This window comes from Oenanthe melanoleuca, chromosome 1A (assembly GCF_029582105.1).
Source record: "Oenanthe melanoleuca isolate GR-GAL-2019-014 chromosome 1A, OMel1.0, whole genome shotgun sequence".
NCBI classification, from domain to species: Eukaryota; Metazoa; Chordata; class Aves; order Passeriformes; family Muscicapidae; genus Oenanthe; species Oenanthe melanoleuca.
In genome coordinates, this window is record NC_079334.1 from 29,124,814 (window position 1) to 29,141,552 (window position 16,739).

Genomic DNA, 16,739 nt, shown 5'->3' on the forward strand with positions numbered 1-16,739 from the left:
TTTCTTCTGATATTAATCTCCACTTTGCCTAACTCAAAGATTAATTTTATATCATTTCCTTGATTTCCAAATACTATAAACAAGAGGGAGAGCTAAGTATTTTTTTTCATTGAGTCAAAAAATCTCCATAGTTAAAACCAGGAAAACTTTCCTAACTATATGCTGTAGGGACATAAATAAAGTAAGTAGGATGAATTACAGCTAAGAATCTGTCTTATAATGTACAAGTAGTTTGGGATTGTAAACAGATGAAAGAGAAATAAAGCAAATGAAAAGGAAAAAGGAGGAAAAGAAAGCAAAAGAGCTGATAAAGTTTCTGGCTACAATACAGGAGACATATCATTACCATATGATCTAATGTGGGTGTCAGCCTGGATTGTGTTCATTGAGAGAAACATTTTTTAACTGTGCTATGGAATAGAAGCAGGAGGGTTTTCCACCAAGTGACAGTCACTGAGCTGAATTTACCCCCTCCTCCTTTCCACACCTGCAAAGCCTTCTGCCTGGGTTGAATATTTAGTTTAATTACATCTCAGCTTTGAGAGCTCCTGTTGCAAATCCCTGGATTAAAAGGTACGGTTTTTAGTAATTCTCCTGAACTCTGCTGCACTAATAAAACTTCGGCAAGTCTATGGCAAGAGCTATCTGAATTTTAAGAGAAGCAAGTTAAAAATCCTGCTAAATGTTTAATAATGTTAAGCTTTCTCTGCAGCACTTTTGTTTCTTGGAAACATGAGAATACATTCTCAAAGACTCTGCAGATTTCCTACTGTTTATTTGACTGTTCTGTCTCTTGTTTTGATTTGTATAAGCACTGCTATAGTCCTTTCTTTTTCTTTGCTGTAAACTTTTGCAGCAGTATGTTCTCTGCAATCCAGGGTTTAGAATCGGTGATATAGAGAGTGTTAAAAATGCCTGTGTGCTTACATTTCTGCTTTAAACTGCACTCTGATTTCTTTCTCCTGTGTTTCTTCATATATATTTCACACACTGATGAATATAATTTCAATTTTAGAGAAAAAAATGCATAGTAGGAAGTGAAACAGCTCTGTGTGTGCCTTTGTAATGTTAGAGAGTGCTATGTTACAGAGTACAAACAAGGGAATCATGTTTAAAGAAGGTTCTTATGAATGAAACAGTAGAAAAGAAAATTCAGTTGAAACTCCTGTTAACAGAGTTTTATCTTCTAAACCTTCCAACTCTTGTGTTTGCATATATAGACTTTATTGCACAAAATGGACAAAACATAAAATGGAGGGGATTTCTTTGAAACTGTAAAATATTGTTTAGCCTGTCTTTGTGGAATTTTGAGAGATTTCTGACAGAAGGTGAACTAATAATTTAACCTTAATATTAAGGTAAACTGACAAGAAGACCACCAATACAGTGGTGACGTGAACTGATGAAGCATATTTTCAGTGGTGTTTTAAAATGAAATGTGGCCAAGCCTATGGTATAGTTTCCTCTGTTTGTGGAAAACTCTTCTCCATTGTAAACACATAATTAAAGGAATTTTAAACAGTTATGTCCTGCAGACATAAATATTGTGTCACAGAATTCAGATTTTTTTTGTCCTCTCTCCTTTTTTTTTGTGAGTGAAGTGTAAACATTTCTTGGTAGTTTAGTTTTGTGTATATCTTTTCTTTTGTTTATGTTCAATTACACATGCAAACAATAGGAGCAGATCCATGTGTCTGCAGAATGAATGCATATATGACTGAAGATATCTGTCCCTATATCCTGATTAACACGTTGCTTGTGTCTGCTGTTTTCTCTGCTGTATCCTCAGATTATATACTTGATACCCTTTGTTTTCCTACAGCTTTCCTTTGTAGCCAGTTCTTTCTGATTTCATTGCAGTTTCTGCAAAACAGGGACCAGAGGAAAGGCCTGCTACAGGGTTTAACTGAGATAAATTAAGCCATTAATATTAATGGGAATGAGAAGCAAAGTGCCTTTTTTTTTTTTTTTTTCCTTTTTTTCTTTTCTGAATGGTAGTAATTAAACTCCAGGGTATGATCCTGGTTGTGCATTCTTGGGATGGGTGGTACTTCAGCAGTGACCCTGAGAGGGAATAAAGAAATTTTAAATATTTTAAAAGGTTTTAAAAACATATTAATACATAAAAAAAAGTTGAGGAAAGTCTTTAAGAGGTCCTGACTACCACTACCATTCAATGATTAATGTGCAGCATTCCCAATGTTTATTGTTATTAATATATATTCTGAAAGTTAATTTGTACTGGGGTAAAGTTTTATTGGAAATTTTTACAAAGCAGCTTGTTGTGATGGTGATCATTTAGCAATTTTTTTTTCTAATCTGAGATTATGACTAAATTGCACTGTTATTTTACAATAACTTGCACATGATGATCACTATTCAAAACTCATGTTTTGTATTTAACCCTGGTGACAGCTCACTAGCATGCATTAGCAGCACTGGGCTGTGACATCCTGGGGTGTCCCTGTGCTGGCAGGGAAAGGGACACAGCCCCAGGTCACTGGGAGCCAGGGCAGGAGGCAGCACAGGAGGATGGGGACATGGGGACACAGCCTGCCCCTGCTCCATGCCATGAGTTTACACAGCCCTGGCTGGCAAGAAATGCTAAAAACTCTCCCCCTCAGTGCCTGCAGCAGGTAAGGGTCTGTTCCAGGAGCAGAAGGACTTTCATGTCCAACTAAGAAAACAAATATGCCTGAAAGAGACAACATAAACAGTGTTTTACTCCATGTGATTTCACTTTGAAGTCTTTGGGATATCTGAAGATGTTAGATACAGGTCTTCCTGTCAGGTAGGTCACAGGAATGTAGGCTAGGATTTTAAGACACCAGCATATTTTATTAGGTAACCTAATCATCTTAGATTAGATTCTCCAGACCTAAAGGTTTCTGGAGAATTGTTTTATTGGCACCTGTAGGTAGAAACTCATAAAGGAAAATGAACTCAGGCACAATATAAATTGTATCTAAATTCAGTCTCATGGCTTTTTATATATTTAGCTTTTTCTTAGCACTAACCATTCCTTTTAGAGTACCTGGTTGTATCATGTTAGAAAACTACTGTCACCTGATATCATCTGCTCATTCTTGCCATCTACCTGGTAGGTTCCATATGTCAAAGTAGAGAGGGAGACAGTCCTCCTCTTCTCCCTCTTCCATTTTTTTCATCCAACAATGAATATGGAGCTGAAAAATGCTCTACCACACCCCTAACTGTTAGATAACTTCTTCTAGAAAAAGAAATAATCCCAGCTAGCACACAGGCAAGGTGTTTCTAGGATATCTACCTGAAGAAGCAGAAGTAAGTGGACATTTTTGCTTTTTTTTGCAGAGCAGCATCTGTATTTAGTACTGTACCATCCATTTTAAGAAAATGCTCCCATATAAATGAGAAGTTTGGCTTTTTGTTGCTTAGCAATTTGAAGGCAGATTTATTTTCTTTCTCCATTCTTTTTTTTTTTTTTTTTTTTTTTTTGTGATTGTTTTTTAAAATCAATTAAAACTAGTAAAGTATGAACTTCATTATATAAAATACACAAGAAAAGATTATAATTTTCAGAAAATTAGCTGGTCTTTACAGCCTTGATTCAAAACCTGCAAGCAGTAGTGTAATTTCTCCTTAGTGCACAAGACAGGTAGCACAATCTAGAATGTGTTCAAATGCATCTAGGCCTAAGACCTGAGAGCATGTATTTAAGCAGCTTTTCTTGTTAATACCTATGGCAATGCATACTTGTGTAAAGTTGCTCCTGACTGTGAAAGTCTGCAGAATGAAGCCCTGAAGTCCTGGGAAGCATAAATTCAAAGCTTATGCAGAGCAATGCAAAGGATTCTCAGGGTGGATGTCAACATTTAGAAAGAAAGCCAAGAATATTAAATATAACACAACATTGTATTCTATTTTATTGTGCTATTTAAACTAGGAAAGAAGTATAGTGCATTTAAACAACCAAAGACCTTCCACCCTGTCACTAAATCCTACTCTTTCTCAGTCAGTTTTACTAGGCTATAATTTAAAGCACACAGCAAGCTGATGCTTAAAAATATTTCTCAATACATGAAATACTGAATTACAGTGAGTTTGGGAACCTCAGGTTTGTCCCCAGGGGTCAAACCCATTGCCATGAAATAAATGCTAATGAAATCAAATAGACTGTTATGTTGGCAGAAAAGAGGCACATGGAAAATGTAGCTTATTGCTTTGACTCTTTTGCATAACAACGTTGACAGCCCTGCCTGTTCCTAATAAATATGGCTCTAAATATGCAAACAGATGTGTTTACAGTTGCCTTCAAACCGCTCTCCAAAAAAAAAGAAAGAAGGGCTATTGACGAGTTACCAGGCTCCTATCACATAGCTGTCCTATTTTTACAATTTTTCTTTTATTGAAAGGAGCAGTGCAGCAATGGGTGGGAGCAGTGCAGCAGTGGGAAGCTGCTGGTGTTGCTAACGCGCTGTTTGGGCCCTAGGTCGCGCCGGGAGTCGATGAGCTAAGCCATGAAGGGGCTGGCTGTGCTCCTCGTGCTGCTGCTGCCAGCGTGCTCGGCCAAGCCCTTCCGCCAGCAGGGCCTCTTTGACTTCATGCTGGATGACGAGGGCTCGGCAGACATGGCTCCCACGGACGACCCCGTCATCTCCGGCTTCGGGCCCGTCTGCCCCTTCCGCTGCCAGTGCCACCTGCGCGTGGTGCAGTGCTCCGACCTAGGTAAGCCAGAGCCGGGCCTGCCCGGCCTGCCCCGCCATGGGGGCCTGGGCTGCACCCCTCGCTGGCTCTTCCCAAGGAAACGCTCCACCAGAACCCGCTGTGCAAACCAGGCTGCAAAGCTCTGCAGTGATGGGCGCTTGTGGGGATCGTGCAGAATGTCTGACTCTCTTTTAGCTTTTCCAAGCTGTTCCTTAAATGAATATTAAATAAAGGCAGTGAGGTCAGGTGTTGGGGATGGAAACTTTTTAAAGGGTTCTAAAGGTTCGACACCTTTAATCATACTGTCTAGTACCTTAACACAGCATCCCATTTCCATAGGAATATGTGAGCATAAAATGACCAGCTGAATCATACATCCTGGAACCAGCTCTTTGGAGTAAAGAGCTTGGAAACTCTCCAAAATAATGAACACATCATGGAGTCCCTTATTAAATGTCTTTCTTAGACACTATATAAATTGAAACCATGAGAACATTTCTCACAAACCTTCCTTACTCCCCCATGTAAGGGAAGGGCTTGTGTGCATAGTCAGAGTAGCAGGATATGAAGCCACGTCTGCCATCACTGTATTTGACTTTTCCATGCAGAAATCTCAGCTAATGAAGTTGACTTCAGTAAGACTGCTCTTAGTTTAAACTGGTATTATTCAATCTTAGTTTAAACTGTATTATTCAATCTTAGTTAGTGTACAGTGCAGAAATTCAATTAGAGTTGTTTTTTTTTCACAAGGAAAAAAATAGCTTCTCATGATTTTATAGAGCTTCTTTTTATTTAACTCTTATCCCAGCTCTTTAAGTGTGTAGCTGGTGTTTCCATTTTCTTATGTTATAACATTGGCTTTGATAATTCCTTTAAGTCATGGCACAAATCCACCAATTAGGATCTGTGTCTCATTGTGGTGGGGGTTGTATAATTACAGAAAGGAGGGGAAACTTTAGCTACACCCCTAGAAACTTCTGTGAATTCATTAAAGTGAGCCACATAATTACACAACAGATATGTTTGGCAAAGACCCAGTGAACAATGCAAGCCAAGCTGCACAAAGCTGTGGGCTAACCTAGCCATGCATTCATAAAGCTTCCACAGTACTGTCCCCTCTTGAAAACTATTTTCTTTTTTTTTACCATTTAGGTGCCAGAGAGAGCAAACATGGAGTGGGGACTGGGGAGGAGGTTGCCCCACATGCCATGAAAGACTTAGGTTTTATTGTTGTTACACTTAGTAATGCTGATGGAATTTAAGTTATTTTGAGAACTTGTTCTCATTCTGCTTCAATTCTGCAGAATGTAATGAGCTTTCACTTGGTAAAAAAGTAGAGACATTCACACAGGGACCCTTTGCTCCTGTGCTTGCTCCTCTAGTCATGCACTTCTTCACACACACGTGCTTTACAGTCCATTGCATAAGATACTTTTGGGTTGTTAGTCTACTGACAGGTAGACTCAGAAATACAGCAATTAAGGCCCCAGGTCAGTGCTTGCCAGATAATTTCAAGTGGGGTGAAAAAAAAGAGATGCTTTTAAAGCTTTATTTAAACCCCCCTGCTGCATATCAGACAATGAAAAGATTGTGCTTTTGGATCAGCTGGGCTGATAACATCCAGCCCATTGGTACAAAGGAAAAGAGATGTACCTGGGCTCAAAATATGCAGCCCTGAGAAATAAATAAATAATATTTCCCTGGCAGAGCTCAAGGAAGTAATTATTAAGCATTGGCCTTAAGTTTCACCCATTTTGTTGTCCCCCAGATGGGACAATGCCCTGTGTGACAGACTTAGGAAAATCCATATTTACCTGCTGACTTGAGAAAAGGCAGCTGCTGGCCTTTCATTGCAAGCTGTGGAGGTAACTCCTTGTGCTCCTGAGCTGTGGGATGAAGGGTGCTGGTGTTCCAAGGATCAGGAGGGTGATGTGCACACAGGAAGGGTGAAACTAGCAATGACAGTTCTGCCTCTCCCTTCAGCTCTGGGCATTTCCAACCCAACCAAATTAGCTACATCCATCCTCCAAAATTAACAATTTAGTCATCTAGTCCCATGGGTACTAGTTGAAGAAAAATTTCAGGCAATAACAAGGGTCTTCACAAGGGTATATTAAGACCTTCCTAAATAAATTCTCACAAAGGAAAGTTGAAACCTGAATCAGGATGCTTTCCTCTACTCCCTCTCTAGCATGAAAGTTGTGTTTACAGCCATGAGCCCAGGGGACATGCCAGAGCAAGGCAGCTGGAGGACCCTAACATGGGCAACATATGGAGAGGTCTCTTCTTCCTCAGCCTGTTTCTTTCATGCCTAAATGGGCATCTGCTATTTGTAGATTCTTACTTCATAAGGAAAAAACAACCACCTAACACAAGGTTATGTGAAACCACAGAAGAACTATTGGATCCAGAGTTGTCCCTTTTCTCATGAGCATTGGATGAGAATAACAAAAAAAAAAATAAAATCCAAGTTCAATAAAAACAGTGAAAAAAATGCCCAGTTGGTCCAATTACGCTCTTGTCAGCTGAATTTTAGCATTCCTATAGTCTTAAGCTTCAGTCACATCTTCCTAAGCACACACCTACAAATTTATTTTGCCTTCCAGCCAAGAGCTGAGTTGACAAGAAGGAGAAGGCTGCCTTCTCACATCCTGAAAAAGAATTCTCTCTAAGTTTTGGTTACTAATGGATCAAAAGCAGAACCTCATGTGCCTACATTTCATGAGATGTGTTACTTTTGTGAACAGGCTCAAGGATCTCAAGGAAAGCCACTGTGCTGTATTTATAAAAGTGCTGCCTTTTATGAATCTGCCTCCTGTTAAAAGGGAGCCACAGGTTCACTTTTTGATCATGCTTCAGTATGAGACATTGCTATGCTATATCCAGGCTTTCCATAGAAATCACAAACACCTTCCTTCTCAGAGCACAGTACAGGTGGGGAGTAGCTGATGTAGCTGCTCAGAGGCCACTTTTCCTGTTTTAAAGGAATATGTACAGGGAAGATATGCAGTCAGCTGGCCAGGCAAACAGAATCTCTAGCAAGGATTAACAGTTCCATTTAAAATCTTGTCCTCCCAAAGGGAGTCTCAAGCAAAGTTCATCCCAGGTGCCCTGGTAGGCAGGAGGATGTGTGTGTGACTTCCCATCCCTGCAGCAGATGCAGAATGCTTCATGCACACTCAGAGGTGATGGTCAGAGCTTTATTTCACCTTCAGATAAGTCTGGCAGCCCCTTCTAGATGAGCAGTGTCTCTGTGCAGGATGGAATGATTGCCCTCCCTGGAGACCTTACAGGATATGGTGGGGGTCTCTCCATCTCTCTCACTGGGAGTATCCATGGAGGTTTAGTGGTTTCCAAAAGGTGTGAGAGAGAGAGATGTCAGCAAAGAAAGCTCAAGCAGTATTGCAGCTAAAATTCAAATTTTGCTCACAGCTCAGAAATGCAGGGTTTCTCCAGCTTATATAAAGAAGAGTACATTAGAGCTCAGCATGGATGTTGGAGGGTGTGTTTGGAAAGCACCTTGACATCAGGAGATGAAAAGCCCACAGATATGTAAAGTATTATCACTGGGATCTGGTAACATGGGGCAGTTTTATCTGAACAAATAGAGTGTCTCAATATATCAACTGATGGCTCTTCAACACTTGAACCATTGTAACATGGCAATTTATTTGTTGGCAAAATTTATCTCACTGTATGAAATATTTCTAGAAATATCTGAACACCCATTTTCTGATTTTTACTCCATGTGAGAACCTCATTTTTCACTCTAAAGGAAATTATCTCCTTTGCAATATACCTAGGTTTGAAACATAATCTTTAAAGATAAATGTTCAGCTCAAAATCTTACAGATTACTAAACAAGCAATGAAAGAAAGCGTGTATCCTTAAATGGCCAGACATTAACAAATACAATTTTTAGTTTTAAAAAAATTGTGTATTTACATTGTCACTGATGAGCCTTTAGGACAAGTTTTTTCTCTTTTTTCTTACAATGCAGCTTAAAGTTTTGCTGCTTTTATTTTTAATAGAAGCTGATGCTCTCATGAAATCCCCTGGCTTCATAGAACTGGATCATTTACCAAAATTACTCTTATTATAAAAGGAGCCATGAAATCTGGGAAAGTATTCTGTCACTTATACTGAAAATAGCATCTACATCAAAAGACCTTGGCCTTAAAACTGGCATTCTTTAGCCCAACATAATTTAGGCTGTCAATAAACACAAGTCACTGGGCATTGCACAGACTGGCTGGGTGAATTGGGATACTCCTAACATGTTGGAGGTCAGACTGGAGGATCTATATGAATTATCACAGCATGCTCAGATTCTAGATGTCAGTGACAGAAAAGATGCATCACTCTTGGAGAACCAAACTGCCAGGACAGGGCAATGACCACTGCAGGCTATACAACTCATTTTCAGATTAATGAAGTTATGTGTGTTAAAATTAAGGCAAGGAAAAATAAACCCAGGTTGCCATCTTTGTTTTGTGATAAATTTGATATGAATTATTAAATTTTTTGTATATATTCTGCTTCAATATAATTCTGGGGATGTGCTAGAAGTTAAAAAACATGAATTAAAGCCCTGTGCTCAGTACATTCTGAAAAAAATTATAAAATCAAGAACCCAAAAATTTGAAAACACTCTTGAAAAATGTCAAGAAAAAATATTTTGGCCTGGATGTAGACTACTTTATATTAACAAAAAGCCATTATCTTTTGCCAGTAGGGCAGTAAAAGACAGGTGTTCTTGCACCACCACCTGAGTTACTGATGTTCCAGTTTCAGCTGATAAACATGATCCTAGATGAATATTAATCCACTCTAAGTACATCCCTTCCTTATTTACTGCTTACTCCAAGGTAACAGTGACCAACTTTGTATGTTTTCTTTTGTTGTTTGCTTGCTTTGGACTTGGAAATGCCATTTATGAAAGCCTAGTGGCAGGAATGGAAATCCAGACTGCCAAGTCTAGGTGATACGAGAAGTGACTGTTTTCTGGCTTGTTCTGTCACAATGGCTCATGTTAAAAATGTCCCAATGCACTAATAAATAGCTAATAGATAGTTAGGAAAAGGTGAGTCAATTATAAGTGATTAAAGGTGATTACAATGTTTAAAACATTGTAATAATCACTCCTTACATGATCTAGTGTTATGGACCAACAGGTGTGACTGGTATGTGTGTTATGTCCTTAATACCTTTGTGGGGAGTGTTACTTGGTAAGACATATAACTATTTTTAAAATACCTGTGTTTTCACAACAAAAATCCTCTGGTATTTAACTGTGGAGGGTTCCCAGCCAAGGAAGAGATAAAGAGTCAGAAAGTTCCTTCCCAGTGTTCACTGAGAGCCCACAGCAACAGGGGGTGATCTAGGAATTCAGGTCCTGTGTGAAGTCACCAATGATAACAGCAAGAAACTTCTGGTATTAGCACCCAGCTCTCCAGGAAAACTGTTCACACAGTTACCATAGTATTTTGTTTTCAAAACATCAGCTTCAAACCCAGACTGGAGTGTCCTAGCCTTATCAAATTTGGACTCAGAGGTCTGTATTTTGCTTTACACATACCCTGAATCTTTGGTTAAAAAGAAGTGGCTCAAAAGAAGATAATCAGGTGACAGGAAAATTAAGTATTTTTCAGAATATAGTTCAGTCTTTTCCTAAAGTTCAAATCAAAAAGTGTATTCTTTAAAATATATTGCCATTTAAAAAAAATTATTCATCCTGTTTTCAATGTCTTCCCTGACATATTGATGGATGCTGGAATTATATGTTTCTTTGGCTGTCACACAAAGTGCTGTTGTCCTTTACACTATGAAAGCAAAGTAGGTAGATAATCACACAATCACAGAATATTCTGAGTTGGAAAGGATTCATCAGGATCATCAAAGTCCAGCTCCTGGCCTTGCACAGAACAGCCCCAAAATTCACACCATGTGCCTGAGAGTGTTGCCAAGTTATTCTTGAACTCTTTCAGTCTTGGTGCTGTGACCACTTCCCTGGGGAGCCTGCTCCAGTGTCCAACCACCTCCTGTGTGAAGGGCTTTTTTTATAATATTTTTTTATATTTTTATATATTTTTTATAATATCCTCTTCTGACACTGCTTCAGGCCATTCCCTCGTGTCCTGTCACTGTCACCACAGAGAAGAGATCAGTGCCTGCCCCTCCTGCTCCCTTCACCAGGAAGTTGTAAATTGCAGTGAGGTCTCCCCTCAGACTCCTCTTCTCCAAGCTGGAAAAAAAAACAAAAAGAATTTTCTAATGGGCTTCTCTGCAAAGATAGAGGTGGAAAAAATAAACACAGGCACACAGGGACCTCAAAACCAAGGACCATGCCTGTATGGGATTTTGGAGGGAAAAAAAGAAAAAAAGATGGGATTTGTGTTGTAGTTTTCAACTTGTGAGATTCAAACAGCTCTGTACAAATGACCCTGATTTTAGTAAGGTTGCATTTGCTATATAGGTAACTCCACTGCAAGCTTTGTGTGCAGCCAATAGGAAATGAAAAAAAGAGAAAAGCAGTATTTAAAGAAGTTATGTACACTCTGCATGCATACTCACATGGTGGCATCCAGGAGAGCATCCCATACCATCCTTGTGTTTGTTACCTGGGATTTACTTGTAGTGTTTTTAGTTTTTAAAAAAATCTGTTAAGGAAAGGATGCTTACAGTTTTAATTTTAATTAATTTAACTTCTGCCCACCTGATGGCAACTTTAAGGATTTAATGGCAAAAATCTCAAATGGACAAATTAATTATTGAAATGTCAAAGCTTTTAAAACATGTACAAGTGTAAATGGGGCTACAGTCTAGTCCTGTAATACAACATTAGTGCAACAGAAGCATTCAATAAGGCATCCCAGAACCAGTTTCTGCTCAGATCTCCTCTATCACCTAAAATGTGAAAGCCTAGAATGATTTCAGATTCTATGCTAGAGTACATGCTTTCCCTTCTACTGTTCAGAGTGGACCTCAGAAACTACAGAGTTTCTCAATGAATTCAGATTTTAGGACAGCATGGAAGAAAAGTGTCTGTAGTGGTGCAATAATCCAACTCATTGCTGAGCATCTCTGCCTAAGAGATATAGAGCAAAGGCAAAGAATTGAATTTAAATCTTAATGTTTTCAGGATTAGGAGAAAACATTTACTTTCTCTTCTTTCACTCTGTGACAGAGGGTTTGCATCTTCTGGGCTAGAGATGGCTGTTAGAGTTACAGAAGACCTGGGGAAGCTCTATCACTACATGTCTGACAAAATAAAAGAAGTTACAAAACAAATATGTCTAAGAGTTATAAGGGTATATATAACATCCTATAGTAGAAGGAGGGAACTAGCAGGTCTGTAGATTTCGTGATTCAGTCAGGAAATTCTCTTCCAAAATTTGTTTAATTGTTATTCACTGTCACAGACATGACCACAGCAGCTTCTTCCATTTTATGTTTGTCTGAGAGTAGGTTGACAACAATTCTAAAACATTTATGAAAAATGGCTGTGCTATGTTTAGAAGTACCTGAAATAACCAGGAACATATCTCTGCCCTCAGGTTATAAACTAGGGCTGTGTAATGACCATGTGGTCAGAACAGGACGGGGTAAGTTTACTTGAAACCAGAGAAGACCTCCCCCACATGATTCTTTATGGCATTATTTTAGAGAAAATTCTGGTAAATCCCAAAGTAAAAATTGAGGGAAGTATCCTCAGACTGTCATCTATTGCCTGTTGCTAACTTAAACTACTGCAGAGGTAAACATCAAATTACATTTCTCCAAAGGGTCATTCAAAACATAATTTGTTAGATAATGCTCACTTTTCTGAGCCACTGAAATGCTCTCTTATGACTACTGAAGGAATAAATGTTTCACCTTACTGCATGAGTACTCATGGATAGTACATCTGCATTGCATCCACTTTGAGTAAAGCCATTGTGCACATGGTGCTGGCAGATTGCACAAATCACACGGGTCAGTTGCTGCTCTCTGATGGGATGTTTTTTGTCTGAAACAATGGCATTGAGAAATGTAAAGCTGATGATTCTAGGAGTTAACTAGAAAACTCATAATACTTGATTTTTGTGTCACTTAATGTCTTCATCCCTGAAGTCTAAGGATTATTTCAGGATATTTTTATCAAAAATGCTGGTGATCTTCAGAAGGCATACACATTTGAGATTATTGTAATTAAAAATCAGAAGTAGAACTTGCTTCAGTTTTTAGCTCCAAAAAATATATCATTACTCTTAGGTATTAACTTTTGGAGCCAGGAGAATAACTCTATCTGTACCAAAAATGTGACTAGCTCTGAAAAATAATTCATAACAGCTGTGGCTTGCAACATCCGTTATGCTGTGGAATATGTGCTCACTCCTCAGAGTGGGTGGAGGTGGAAAAGAGCAGATAAAGCCATGCATTCACCTTTATACCTTTGCTAGGACTTTTGTAATTATTAGCACAATCACAATGGAGAACTTTGCATTTGATCACAATGCATGTGAGTTTGTTTCTATTTCTCTGTGTTACTCACTCTGTTCTGGGAAGCAATGTTATAAATGTTCGGGGGATAAAAAAGTCCAGTGTGGTAATAGGTCAGTGGGTCTGCCCTTGTGAGGGGCCACCTCAGCAGGGAATGGCATTTGTTTTCTTGTTCTTTCCTATGGGAAGGGTCAGACATATACAAAAACAATGATCTGTGATAAAAATAATCCCAAAATGGATCTTAAGAGACTTTCAGACTGCCGAACAGGAAAACAGTCTGAAAAATGGCTGTGAATCACCTTCAAGAATATATATTTTAAGAATCTTATGCATTCCATAATGATTTTTTTATATCTGTTAGAAAAAAAAAATACTGCTGATTTCATAGCAAGAGTGGAGAAAGTGGAGAACAAACTTTAATTTGAAAGTGGGAGAGAGAAGGAGGCCACGGGTACTCGTCTGTAGAAAAAGACAATTGTTTCTTATTTCATGGATGCAAATAATGAAATTACTCCTATTTGCAAATCCCACACAATAGAGAACAAATTTCCAGTAAATACTGTAGCACACAGCCTGGGAAAGTACCAGTAAACTTTTCTAAGTCAAAGCATTCAAAGCAGTTCCTTGCCACCCTTGCAGAAAGCAGTCCTTGGATCCAGCTGTTTTCCGTGACTAAGGATCCTGACCCTGTAAACTTGCCTTTAGCCTCGTTTGCCCCAGAGTCCACTGAGGGCATTGCTAAGGTCATTCACCCCTGGGAGGATTGCTGCCCATCAGTGGGATGCAGTGGGAGCAGGAGAGCAGAGGCAGCCCAGGCAGCTGCTGGAGAGACTGCCTCCACTGGGACTGCAGCCACTGATGATCATGGCTGGGAATTACATGGGGCTCCGTCCAAATTCCTCAGCTGGCAGCAGCTGTTTGCAAAAACTGAGCGAGTCTTGAAGCAAGCCCCATTTTATGGCCCCTGTGATAATAATCCTGAGTGTTGCAATGTAATAACACATGTACCCGAGCTCCAGCGTTCAGATGTCTCTCTGCCTTTAGCACATGCTCTCCAGCTGGGAAAGCAAAGGTTTATTCAGAGGAATAAGTCCCATCCCTGCTGCTTGTAAAATGGATAGGTGGAGGAAAAATCTCCCAAAATACCCTAAACGCACCAAAAAAAAAAAATCAAACCACAAAACTGTAAAAATTGTTTATCACTGTCACTGTTCACATATTTGTTACTTAGACACTGTGGTCTCAGTGTGGGAAAGATGCAATTCTCAGGAAAGCCTCCTCATCTCTGGGCTGCAGACTCAGACTGCTGCTTGCTTAGTCTCCCTCCATGGCCCCATAAATCTTGCATTCCTTTTCTGCACAGCCGTATGGCTTCAGCAGGAACGTGGCTCCGTGCCAGGATGCAGGATAGCTTGTGGCTCTCTCTGCCGGGAAGCTGGAGCAGCGGATTGATCAAAATTCTCCCTTCTCCTCTGTGGGTTAAACTATTCCATGGCCACTTGAGCACAGCTCCTGCAGCTGAGCAGGTTATTCCTGCTCAGGAACAACAAAGCCTGCTGCATACACCCATACAAAACCCATAACATCCTCACACTATCCCCAGATTCCTGCTACACCTCCTACACCTGTTTGGCTGCAGTGCTACACAGGACATGGCTAGCCACTGGTTGATTCTCTCTCAGGGACCAGAGAAGGGGTGGGTTATACCAGCCTTGGCCCTTCTCTGCCAAATTTCCAGTGTCATAAAATCTCCAGACCCACCAGCCTTCTGTCCTCCCCAGGAGGTGAGGCAGTCACAGCTAAAAAGCCAGACACTGCCATTTGCTTAAGAAATTATAATAAAAGGCTACTCTGCCAAGGATGAGATCCCACAGAGACAGGCTTGGTTTCTGCAAAGTTTCCTTCTCCATCCTCCCACTAAGCAGGGATTCCTGGTCCAGGTAACATCTCCCCACCAAAGCTGACTGTGGATGAGCCTTTCTTGTGTGACAAGGGAATTGGTTAATGATCCAACTATTCTGGCTTTTACTGAATACATTTTGATGGTGCATGTTATCTCAAAACTCTGTTGTGTAACAAGGAAGTGCACAAAAAGTTAGGAAAAAATAAAACCTCATCCTAGGAGAAGGAAATATTCAAACTTACACATTTTTTTGCCATTTTGTAGTTCTATGGCTTATTCTGTTTTTCGTGTGTTTTAATGTGTAAACAATTTTTTCACACATAAATGTATACTGGTGGGAATAATTGTTTGCTCCAGGTTGATACTGTAGAACAGTAGGAAATACCTGCTTATAAAAACTCATGAGGGATATTAGAGATCTGAGCTGGGCTAGAGGAACTATGGCTGTAAAGCTTCTATAAGGAAGTAATATCTCCCAAAGAAATATATTTGGTGCAAATCAAAAGGGTATTTTGACTATAATGTAGTAACTTGTTAATTATATCTCCTTCATTTCCAGACTCTTTGAGCTCTTAATCTCAGTGTAAACAAGAATTTTGGAAGGGTGGAGCTATGCCACTTCTTATTATTTGTGAATAAATTTATTTTTTAAAAATTTATTTACCAACTTTAATAATTGATTTAGTTTTACTCAACCAAAATTTAAAAAAATGTATTTTCAATTTAACATACAGTGGGAAAAGCAGAAGAATCTAAATTTTTAATCAATTATAAGCTAATCTTAGGAACTAGAAGCCTTCCAGGGAGTTGCATACCAAACTATGTAGCACTGATTATTCACATAAAAATTCAGACTGCCATGAGAGATTTTCATATGGTTTTTCAAGAAGCAGCTTTTAATGTATAAAAAATCACTGCCAAGCACTGGAATATCTGTGTATACTGTTCTTAAAATGATTGAGAGGAGACCAAATTGATATTTTCTGACACCAGTTTTCCTTTTGGTTGGCACTACATATATTTCACTGGAAATCACTTGTAGGTGGATGTGTGGTCATGGCTTCAGGAGTACTTGGGCATCACTTGCCTTTCTCAGAAATGACTAGTAAGGACAGCCCACAGTTCCCCTCTAAACTTCTGTCTCCCAGACAGAAGAACCAAAAAAATCTTTCTGGGACACGATAATTCTATCCCAGGAGCCATTTGAGCTTTCCAGTGGGATTGCAATTTTCTCCACTGGGTTTAAACTCTGTCAGGTCAGTTCAGGCTCCCCCATCCATCTGCTCTTGCTGCTTCTGACCAGAAAGGTTGGAGCTGTGCTGTCCAGGCTGGGAGCTTCAGCACAGGGATTAGTTTGCAGTCCACCAATGCACCTCCCACTTGCATTCCCTGGAGGTTCACCAGCTTATACAGAGACCTGGAACTGCATGCCAAGCACCAGCCAAGGTAGATGTGGATCTGGTCTACACCTCAAATGCAGTTTAGTCCTGAATTATTTAAATGCTGATTTACAAGTCAGATTCACCCATTTATAAACTCTTCCTCCACTGGAGAGCTTTAGATAATGTAGGTTTCAGCTGGAGGATGTACTAAATTGCTTTCACTTTTCATAAGGCAAGGTCTCCTCAGCAGCTGTACTCATCTACACTTCTCTCTTCAAAACCCACAC

At 39.6% G+C, this 16,739-nt stretch overlaps 1 protein-coding gene across 2 annotated transcripts in view; it reads left to right on the forward strand.

Annotated features, from left to right (window-relative positions):
• Window positions 1-370: 370 nt before the first annotated feature.
• Window positions 371-16,739, forward strand: part of DCN (decorin) — a 37,726-nt gene continuing 21,357 nt past the window's right edge. Inside the window, exons 1-2 of one of the 2 annotated variants that reach the window (XM_056513207.1) lie at window positions 371-573; window positions 4,469-4,704. In XM_056513207.1, coding sequence (XP_056369182.1) covers window positions 4,497-4,704 — 208 coding nt within the window. In that variant the 5' untranslated portion in view covers window positions 371-573; window positions 4,469-4,496. Of the gene's footprint in view, window positions 574-3,236; window positions 3,301-4,468; window positions 4,705-16,739 lie in introns of those variants that run through there. The other variant, XM_056513214.1, reaches the window with a different exon arrangement.